The 10,656-nt window shown below is 39.6% G+C and overlaps 1 protein-coding gene across 1 annotated transcript in view; it reads right to left on the reverse strand.

The window, feature by feature from the left end:
• The window catches only part of LOC149804151 (dipeptidyl peptidase 1-like), a 44,583-nt gene extending 36,929 nt beyond the window's left edge, over positions 1-7,654 (reverse strand). Inside the window, exon 1 of the mRNA XM_089954127.1 lies at positions 7,443-7,654. Coding sequence (XP_089810253.1) covers positions 7,443-7,629 — 187 coding nt within the window. The 5' untranslated portion in view covers positions 7,630-7,654. The remainder of the gene's footprint in view (positions 1-7,442) is intronic.
• Between the last annotated feature and the right edge of the window lie 3,002 nt (positions 7,655-10,656).

A 10,656-nucleotide genomic window follows, 5' to 3' on the forward strand; every position in this document is an offset into this window, starting at 1 on the left:
CGTAGAAAGCTTCTCGTTGTTCGGTACGCATGTTGTCGGGGTCGTAATAGTGAGCCTCAGGCAAATGGGGTAGAACGGCATGTTGATTGGCTTCCGTATTGAAAAAGTGTGGAAAGTACCCTTTAGCCATTTCTGTCATTCCAAACGTTTTAGGCATTCGACTCAAAGGCATGGCTAAGTAACTCATCGAATCTTTAAACTGTACTTGTCCCACTTGCATGAAAATGATTTTGGCTCCGTTCAAAATCACTTTAGGACGTTCGGTGCCATGTTCCGTATAGTACCTCAAAAGAAACTGTCCATCGTATCCGGAGAAATTGTGAGCCATCACCGTGGCATGACGATGACAATCTCCGTAACGTTCGATGTCCTCTTGGCTCCACGTCTTGTCGATGGGGTTTAAGACCCATCGGGCAAAATCGGCTAACGTGTTTGGTCCTCGAAAGATTTTTTCACGTCCTCCAGGAATCTTGCTGCAGTGAGGGCAATGACTGAAGATAGGTTCTTGAATGCACTTGTCGCACGCTCGATGAGCCACGCAGAAATTAGGAATGTGAATGCCGGTCTCTTGCATGCATTCGAAATCGAAAAAGATGAAATTGCCTTTCTTCTTGTGACCGTCCTCTTCCTCTGGTGGGGGTTGGTATTTTTGCACGTAGCATTGGTGTTCCAAGTCCACGATGTGGTGACAAATGTGACATTTTTTCTTTCCTCGACATACGTGTGCCTTGGCATTATTGGTAAGTATGCCTTGTCCACAGGTAGGGCACAATCTCAGGAGTTGACAAGCACATTTCTTCTGTGAACCTTGTGTTTTCAAATGTTGTTGGTAACAGGTAGGACTGACAAACGTGCGCAAACAAGTCGAACAAGGCACTGGTCCTTCGCTCAGACAGGGTGGAGAGGCCAAACATCCTGGGCATTTCATTCCACAATGCTTGTGTTGCTCTCGATTGTTATAACTATAGTCACATTTCTCACAATAATAACTGTATCCCAGGAATCCAGTGATACTGGTAATGGTATCGAAATGGTCATCGTGATGATAGACATGAATGTATTTTCCGTCCTTAAAATCTTGGCCTCGAAACAACAGAGTTCCACGCATTTCTTGAGGGTGCACTTTCAAGGTGTAGCGTGGAGCTAGGGCATCTTGCAATTTTTGCATCTCAGGAATGCCACAGGGTGTGTCTTTGGACAGTCCGGCTTGTTGCAACAGGAGTTCTGCTTCATTTCGTTGTTTGGCTCGATCGCATCGTTGAATAGTTTTCCAGGTTCTTTTCCATTCTACCGTGTCGTTCTTGTTGGCATAGGTTCGTCCCACAACGATGGCACGGGCTAAACACATCTGGTCTTGAGGGTTGTTAATTCGGACGAGACTCTTTTTGGTGTTTCGAAGGTCGTCCACCAATAACATCTTTTTGCATCCAGTTCCCTGAGGAGGAGAGACGTGGGCCATTTTCAGTGTGGCTTTACCATCGGTGATGTCAAAATGGTCATTAGATTGTTGCACCTGTTGTATCTTGTCCATGACTTTGGAAGGGGTCAGTTCTGCGGGTCTGCTAAACTCGATCCAAACAGGGGATTTCAAACCGTCGTGATCTATGGATAGTGTCAAGCGATCGTCTTCTTTGGCTTGACATTGTCGCTTGAGTGCGGTGAGCAAAGAATCCCACATCTCGGTGATAAACCCTTCTGCTTTCTCCAAGGGTACGTCGGCCTTGAAATCTTTAAACTTCACCGTGTAGGTGTAAGCCGTGGTTCTAAATTTTCTAGAGAAGCGCTTTTCCGTCTCTCGAATGGAATAGTACTTTTCAGGGTTGACTAAGGGTGGTGAACTTGGTTTAGAGGGTTCGGAATCTGGTTCACTCATGTCCTCTTCAAAATCACTGGCATGAATTTGTGCCAAGATTTCAGCCCTGGTAGGAGGCGATAGATCACGTTTCTGCCTCTTACTTTCTTCTTCTTCTTTCTTCTCGAATGAATGGGATCGTTTCATCTTGAGTGCAAAACGTCAAATGACTCAAGTTTAAACACCATAGACTAATTTATAGTCTTGGCAAACCAGCGTATATAAAAAGGGTGTGTGTCTTGTCCTTTCACTATTCATTTCACTCTCAAGCTGAGCACAACAATGGAAGAGACTACCCAGATGGAACGTTTCGTCAGAGCTTTGCGAGGGGTCATTAGAAAATTCTCTTCAGACCAGCCGACGGACTACTCTCCTTCCTTTCGAGATAAAAGTCAAGATACTTGCTATATCTGTCAGAAGAAAGGGCATTGGTCTTCAGAGTGTCCAGACCGTCAAAAAAAGAAAAAAACAGGGGCTAAAAAAGACAAAAGTCAAGATACCTGTTATTATTGTCAAGAAAAAGGACATTGGTCTCCAGATTGCCCAAAAAAGAAACAAGAGGAGTCAGAAGAAAAGAAGGATTCTTCAGAAGAAGAGAGGGATTCTTCGGAAGAAGAGAGGGATTCCTCGAAAGAAGAGAGGGATTCTTCAGAGGAAGAAGAGGAAGAAAGAAGACAATTCTATTTACAAGAAGCAAAGAAACAGGAGAAGAAAAGAAGAAGGGAAGAAAATGAGGAAAAAACGGTGAAGAAATTAAAAAAAACAGAGAGACTAAACAAGGAGAAAGAAGAAGTCAATGAACTTTTAATTAAAGTGTTCTGTGGTGAATTGTGAATTGGATTGTAAAAAAAATGGATAAAAGAATACATGAATGATATAAGGTAAGTGTCTTTGAGTTCTGATTTTAAAATAAGAAGCTACACTCACGCACTCATACACAGACACGTATTATAAGGTAAAATGGGTGGGGTTTATTCTTGAGTTATTGGCAAATTGAAATTGTATTTCTTTTCGAGAAATGTGGGTGGCCCTGAAAAGGGCCTTTTTATTTTGGTGTAGGGGTGAGTTTAACCAATCAACTTTAACTGCCTTAAGCCTTTGCCACGGCCAAGGCCTACTTCTGATGATTGGGTTGAAATCACTAAGGGTGGTACGACAGGCTTAGTCACAGGGTTGGCGTGTTTAGCTCGGGAAGGTCGTATTCTCTTCGGTCGTGATAAAGAAGTCTGATACATTTGTTTCAGACTTCTTAACTCCGCTAAAATGTCCAACAGTACCGTAGCCGTTTGATTTTCACCCTCTTGTTTCTTTGCTGCTACTTCTTCTTGCTGTTGTTGCTGTTGTTTTTTTCTTACCTCTTCTTGTTGCTGTTGCTGTTGCTGTAGGAGAAAAGCTTGTTCCGCTTCCTTTTGTCGTTGCATAAATTTCTCCAATTCTTCTTTCTGTCTCTGTCTAAAATTCTCCACTTGCGGTAATGAAGAAGGTAACGAAGGTTCCGGAACAAATTCTTGCGAGGTAAGAAAATCCACAAAATCCCAATGTACCTCTTCTGAAAGTAAGTCCGGGTTCCCTTGGGCAGTCTCCCCTGCTGGTGCACCCCAATGGATCGTTTTCTGAGTTTCCGTCATGTTGAATCACTGTCGCATAGATTGACTGCACACAAGCGCTAACGAATCTATATAGACCACGTGACGTCACAGACTGCTCTCTTCGGATTGGATGCGAGCTGACTGAATTTTGTAACGCGTGTTCGGATTGGTAAATGAATTCAATCCGTTTCAATCCTTCCTGTACCTATAAATAAACGCAGTTCACTGCATTGATTCACTTGTTCTCGTCGCTTCAAGATGTGGACCGATGTGCAATCTTCTACGCTTGTGTCTTCCATGATGTTCCGGACGGACATGCTCATGTATGTCCGAGCCAAGTGGACCGTTGTCCACAGGACAAACACCAGCCTGTGGATACGTAGGATCTACGTAGAAAGACAAGGATGCCTGAAAAGAGTGCTGATTTACGGACCAACAGTGAGACGTAGCCTAAGGACAAGAAGAAGACCAATGCGGTACCATTTATGTTAATGAATACATTAACATAAACCCAAAGGCCCTTTTCAGGGCCAGCCATATTTCTCGAAAAGAGATAACCTTTCCATTGCCTACCCTTTTTTAAATTTAAATTTAAATTTAAATTTAAATTTAAAAATTTTTTAAAAAATCCCAAAAGCCCAAACTCTATTCCCCATGTTAATTTCCCCTTGTCGCTAGACAGACCCACACTATAGTTCCATGTTAAATTCCCTTTGTCGCTAGAGTGACCCACGATTTTTCTCCATGTTAATTTCCCTTGTCGCTAATCTGACCCACGATTTTTCACCATGTTAAATTTCCCTTGTCGCTAATCTGACCCAGGGGTCTCTGTAATGCTAATTCCCATTGTCGCTAATGTACCCCACTTAACTACTGATGTACAATGCACCGCAGTTACACCGTATTGGTTAGTTGACATTACATATTATGGGAGACAATTCATGACATACAACGGATGTCGCTAAGACAAAGTACTTAAATATCTGATGGACCCGCTAAGGTGTGGATAGCGTTAACACATCGGAACCTTGGTTAGCGAAGATGGAAACACTCCTTAGGTAGCAAGTTCGGGTTCACTGAAACCTTCAAATTAGCAAAGAAAACATAGATGTGCTTTTTTAAAAAAAATGAAATAACGACCAAAAACATTTCAGCTGCAAGAGAGAATTGAATATGATTGAGTGAAAAATGCCAATAGACACTAACAGTTGCGATATCTTCAAGCGTCCAGAGACACGTGTCAACCGCATGGACTCCAAGAAAATGAAGAACGATATGCCGAGTGACCGAGTTGACATGGGTATATTTCTATTCATGGCATTCAATTACTAACTGGAGGAAGAAATTCACATTGAATTGGGGACTAGCGCCAGGAAAAGTGATACGGCGTAATAAGAACAGGTAGTGTATTGTTGCTATTAAAATACTTTTAAAGACTGCAGACGAAACCAACGACGATCTAAATATCGAACTAAATATTAACGCAAAACCTCCATAAATATAAATATAATTTAACCCAAAATATCACCATAAAACACCAGCGAGGCACAAAAGGATATGTCAGGATCTACGTTGGTTGCAGTTGGATACCAATTATACATCACTCTTCACTGAAGCACACCAATTATTTTATTATAATCAATGGAATAATCATGTCGTTACGGATGCTATAAGTACCCGCGAAAACGGTCAAAAACACGCGGTTAAATGCTTGTCAAAGATAAGCTTTGTCCATTTTATGTAAGATTGATTTCAAGAATTACTGTAGGCTTATAGCCATCAGAATACTACATTCTATATATTCTCCTAAAAGTCAATATATAAACACCCCACTTTTGAAAAGTCAAAGACCTCGGTTGCTTATCTTAGTCACAAGTATTGAAGTCACTATAAAGTATGATCATATTTATCAAAAGTAACTGACTTTTCGGAAATTCGATAGACTTGTGTTCGATGAGGTACAAAATTTCTTGAAAGTTGTTGTCCTAGGATTTAACGCCGTTTTTCAGCACAATATAAGCTATACATGGCGGACAAAATAAATGCTGGAGGAAGAACTCGGCAAAACCCCGGAAAGAACCACCCACCCACGAGAAGCTACTGGCAAGCTTTTCTCACATACCCACACTGGCCGAGCACGAGATTCGAACCCACTCAGACAGAAGTGAGATGGCAGTGATCCGTAACGCAGAGCGCTTTAGACCACTCGGGGTCCCATGTTGAAAGTAAAGAAAAGGAGAAAACGGAACAATAAAAACAAGTCGTGCAGCGTCCATCTCGTATCATATTTTGTTTACGTTAAGACTTTGTTGACAACTTTATCGACTTAATGTTAGAGGATTTTTAGACTCGTGATAGCCCTGCTCTTTCAAGTCGTTAATATCTAGGGGGAGACAACTCTCGAAGCGCACGAGTATTGTGAAGAGAAAGCACGTGGTGCAATAATCGGTGTTTTGAAACTGATTATTCCCATGACTAACAATGTCAAAGTTTCTATTTCAACTTCTGAAGAACTTCATCAAAGTTCTATCAAATTATTATCTTTATCTTTGTGTAGCTGAATGATTTTTTCTTTTTTTTTGACTCGACCAAAGTACTTCCTTGCATGGCGTTGACCCGCTGAGGGACAGACTGAATGTAAGTATTACGCTGTACGAATGAAATTGTTCTTTCGTATACCGAGTGTCAACAACAGTTTTATCTTTGTATTATCAAATGCGAAGAAGAAGAAAAAACTTGTTTGTACAAATTCCTGCCCCCCCCCCCTTTTCTGGGGGTGGGGTAGATTTGGTAAGTGAGTACCGCTGATGCAGTATTTAATTTGTTCTAAAGAAATTCCAAATTAGTATGGTATAATTAAATAGTCGTAACGATGAGGTCAGATTATTTAGTTGTCCAGTGTAATTAACTGTCGATGAGCGATTAATGGTGACATCTGATTAATCACCTGCTGCTACGGTTGTAAACATTATCTGTGTCAGCCTCGCTTAACTTGAACTCAGTGCCCTTTGACAATTGTGATCACAAGACCTCTGATAACAATAACAGTACATCACATTGTCATTATTACATCATGGATAGTCTGAATAGATCTCTGATAAGTGTGAAGCGCAAAACTTAAATCATATAATAAATTTTAGTATCTTAATAATAACAACTGTATAATTTCTACTTTTTTCTGCCCTTGAACACGTCGAATGCCTTGAATGACTACAAAGCGGTAAATGTATATGATAATCATCAACAAGCAGCAGTGAAACACGAGCCAGAGTACGAACAAGTCTACCCGTTGAGCATGACTCATCCGTACCACAATGTCATATTTGAATGAATCATGAATACAATTTTTTTTTTTTAGTGTTTGTGCTTTATATGAAATAGTGTTAAAGAATAATGTGTTCCTTTCGCTGCCATATGCAACATATTAGTTTTAAAATGAAATTGACATATTCATACGCCCTCACACGCGCTAGGCCGATATCTCAGCAGCAAAAAGGCTTTCTATTTCAAAATAACTGGAACAAATACAATTATCCCTTTCCACTCATGTCAGCTATTGTCTCCAAAATTGCAGAGAGAGAGAGAGAGAGAGAGAGAGTTGGAATGTGGGCCAGTTGCCCATCACAACGTTCTATTGGTTTCATGAGCTGTGTCACAACAAGTAGATCGCCGCTTTTAAATTTTTTTAAATAAAAATTCTGACATTACTGGTAGCGGAATGTCAACAATGAAAAAGTGGAGACCCACTTGTTGGTCTACCGTTAGCGACGCAATCAAACAGGTAAGCATAAGAAATGTATACCAGACATGTAATAAATTTAAATAAATTCAAATCATGATTACATATGTATATATTCCAGGTAGAATTCTACACCCAACAGCTGAGGGAAATTGTGCGTATTCTGTGCTACACTCCTTAAAAAGTTCAGCAATTACTGTAAAACCTTGGTTTATAATTTTCTATATAGCAAAATTCAAAAGGAGAGAGAGAGAGAGAATACCAAAAGAAGAACAATCCAGAGTGCGGTCGTGTCCTTTGCTGCCGATCATGAAGACCCATTTTCCCCTAACATCCTCATATGTACAGTTTGCTGGAGTATCAGCATAAACATGGATTGCCAGGGAAGCCAACAAGGCGGCAGTCTTCAACCAGTGCATTGCCATCTTGAGCCTTGTCACCTGCACCATGTCACATGGTTTGTCTCGTGACTTTGTAAAGCGTACAACACAATTTGGAACAGTACTAAAACCTTGACATGTATTGAATGCGGAATATTGGAGTAGACGAAAATAATAAAGAAATAAAAGAAAATAATTAAAAAAAAGAAAACAAACAAACACAAAAAACAGGTACAATACAAAAGAAACATTTGGAATGGTTTCATCGTTCTGACAACTTGCTGGGTATAATTATATGAGAGTAATCCCAGCATCAGAGACCGTAAACAGACCGCTTGCTTTAAAGTCCATTTACGAAAAATAAAACCTCATACCCCCCAAAAAATAAACGAAAAATATAAGTATAATAACGTCAAACCGAAGCCTCAAACCAAAACCGAGAGTTTCCCTAATTGGGTTAGTTTATTTTATTACTCTGCCTTTGTCGTTCGTGTTTTTATAAATTTGTATATGTTTTGTTTACCCACCGTGACACTCATTTGTGGTCGCACCCTTTCTGCTGCTGTATTGTGTGTGCAATTAAATCATTATTATATCAATAATGGAATCTCGCACAGCTAAATTAGCTCGAGAGCGAATAGAGGCAATTACAAAATATATTCCAGTCCGTGATTTTGTCAGACAAAAATAACAAGCGCGTCAGGAGTCTCAGGTGGAATTTGCAGAAGGTACAGAACAGGCATTTAAACCAATTGTCGAACCAACAAAGAAAATTAAATTATTACAGCAACCGAGGCGGTTCAAAAAGCTGTTGAAACATTGCCTGTTGATATTGCTGGCCACCTTCCACAACCCCAGCAACTTCCTCAACCACAACCTGAAGTTCAACCACAACCTCTTCCAAGAGTTAGAACTAACATTACAGATAAATTCACGCCCGAAGGTATTGCCGCTATCAAAGACCCAGACCAACTAATTGATATACCTGCATTTGGATATCATGATAAAGATAAATATATAAATCCCAAATATGTTAAAACTTTAAAAACTTCTGATTGGATTAGGGATGTATCTCCCGTCGCTACTAATACTCAACAAATCAGATCTGAGGAAGATGTTAATATTTTTAACCAGATAGTAGATAGTAGATGAGCGTATTAGACGATCAATTCTGGAAAGAGACAAAAAGAAGAAGAAATGAAGCTGGAACTTGTTAAAGCGAAAGCAGAAAGGAAACAGAGAAATAGAAGTGAAGTCGAAATTTCAGGTTGAACGAGCAGGAGAACAAAAAGAAGATGATTTGGAATTTGAAAAAATTAGACGATGGAAGAACTTATATTCTTCACCAAGTAAGAAAGGAGCAGAAGAAACAACCGGAAGTGACCTTGTTATTCCATGTCCCAATAAGGTCCTTGCCGATGTTGAACGATTAGAAATTCTGATTGGCAGAAAACGAGCCGGTAATAATTCCTCAGAAATCATTAATGAAGCAGCTGATATTTGTCAACGATTATTTACAGGTGGTATCATGGACATTAATGTTTATCGATCTCTCATTGATGAAATCGTTGATGATTATCACATTGATTGAGGCTATACAATTTGATCAGTGACAATAAAATAAGATGATTATACATAATGCTCAACGGGGACCTGTAATGGTTAGGGTGATAAATTCGCGATTACCAACATATAAAGTTACCTACGGAGATGGACTCGGCGCTGTTGTTTAGAAGGATAGCCCCAAAAGCAATACCGATTGCAAAGCAACTGGGAATGAAAGCTATTGACGTTGTTCGTGATAAAGGTATTGGTGCTGTTGGTGATGTTGCTAGTAAAACATTCTCAGCAATCAAGCACAGACTAGCACGATTAATACGAAGAAAACCTCAGCCAGTAAAATTGCCCAGCACTGAAGTTATGCCTGCAAATGTTAGTAAAATAATAAATCAAGCTGCAAATCAAAAACTAGCAGAGTTGGCTGGTGCACCTATATCAGAAAGATTTTTTTTTATAAATACAAGTCTGATAGCAGGAAGTGGTCTTCGTGTTAGACGATAGCAATTATAATAAAATGTTTAAACGTGTATCCGATCCAGCGTTTGACATGGACGCACCAGTTCTCAAAGATGAATCTTTGCGTATTATCAGTATTATTCTTATGAAGCACGACATCCAAATCAGAGTGGTTGAACTGAGCTGCAAGTTCAGAAGCAAGCAGATATTTCTTACCCGCTGAAGCATTTACTGAAGTAGAAGGAGAACTTGTACCAGACGTCGTCGCTAATACAGGATACGGAACTGATGTTAGAGTTGTTTTTGTTAATAATGGCATCATGGAGTTATTCAGAAGTGCTTTATACATGATTGATGGAAAAGAGATTGAATCAATTCAAGATAATGTTGACGTTGCCACAACTATATTGGCTCTAGCAAGATATTCAGCTGGTCCGTGAATAATGTTGACCAACCTGATGACAGACCACATCTTCAGGTATAAGTAACACGAAATACTCCGAGTGATCCACAACTATCTGGATTGATAGCCAGACCCGGTGCTGATTTTTCGATATTATTTGGAGTCAACCCAGATTACAACTTACGATTTACAACACGTCGATTAATGCTGAAAGGTGATCGTAAAAGAATTTCATACTCAATTCCATTTCACATATCTTTGGATTTTGCAGAAATGTTAGAAAGGTCATTTTCGGAGCCAAGCATACAATTGTACTTGTGAGAAAGGGAAATGATAATGTTATTATCTGGCACGAATGTGGTGGCGCTGCTGATGGCAAAGTAATATTATTTAAACTTTCGTTGTAGATGCCGGTAATGACTCCGTCTATTGCTGAAGAACAAAAATTACTTTATTTTATGGATTCATGCGGTAAATCAATTTTTATCATGGTTGACGATGACAACAGATAGTGTTCAAAGCGTTATTTGACGGTTTATTTACATGGCATATAGTATCACAGCAAGGTGTTTCTGCACCAATACATATATTTATTGCCTTTCAAAATGTTATACGACTAAACTCTCAAGAACACAGTCCAATATTTGACAAACTTTGAGTCAGTGAAGTTTCCCTAA

This window comes from Sinohyriopsis cumingii, chromosome 3, assembly GCF_028554795.1.
Source record: "Sinohyriopsis cumingii isolate HCF-2022 chromosome 3, ASM2855479v2, whole genome shotgun sequence".
Classification (NCBI taxonomy): Eukaryota; Metazoa; Mollusca; class Bivalvia; order Unionida; family Unionidae; genus Sinohyriopsis; species Sinohyriopsis cumingii.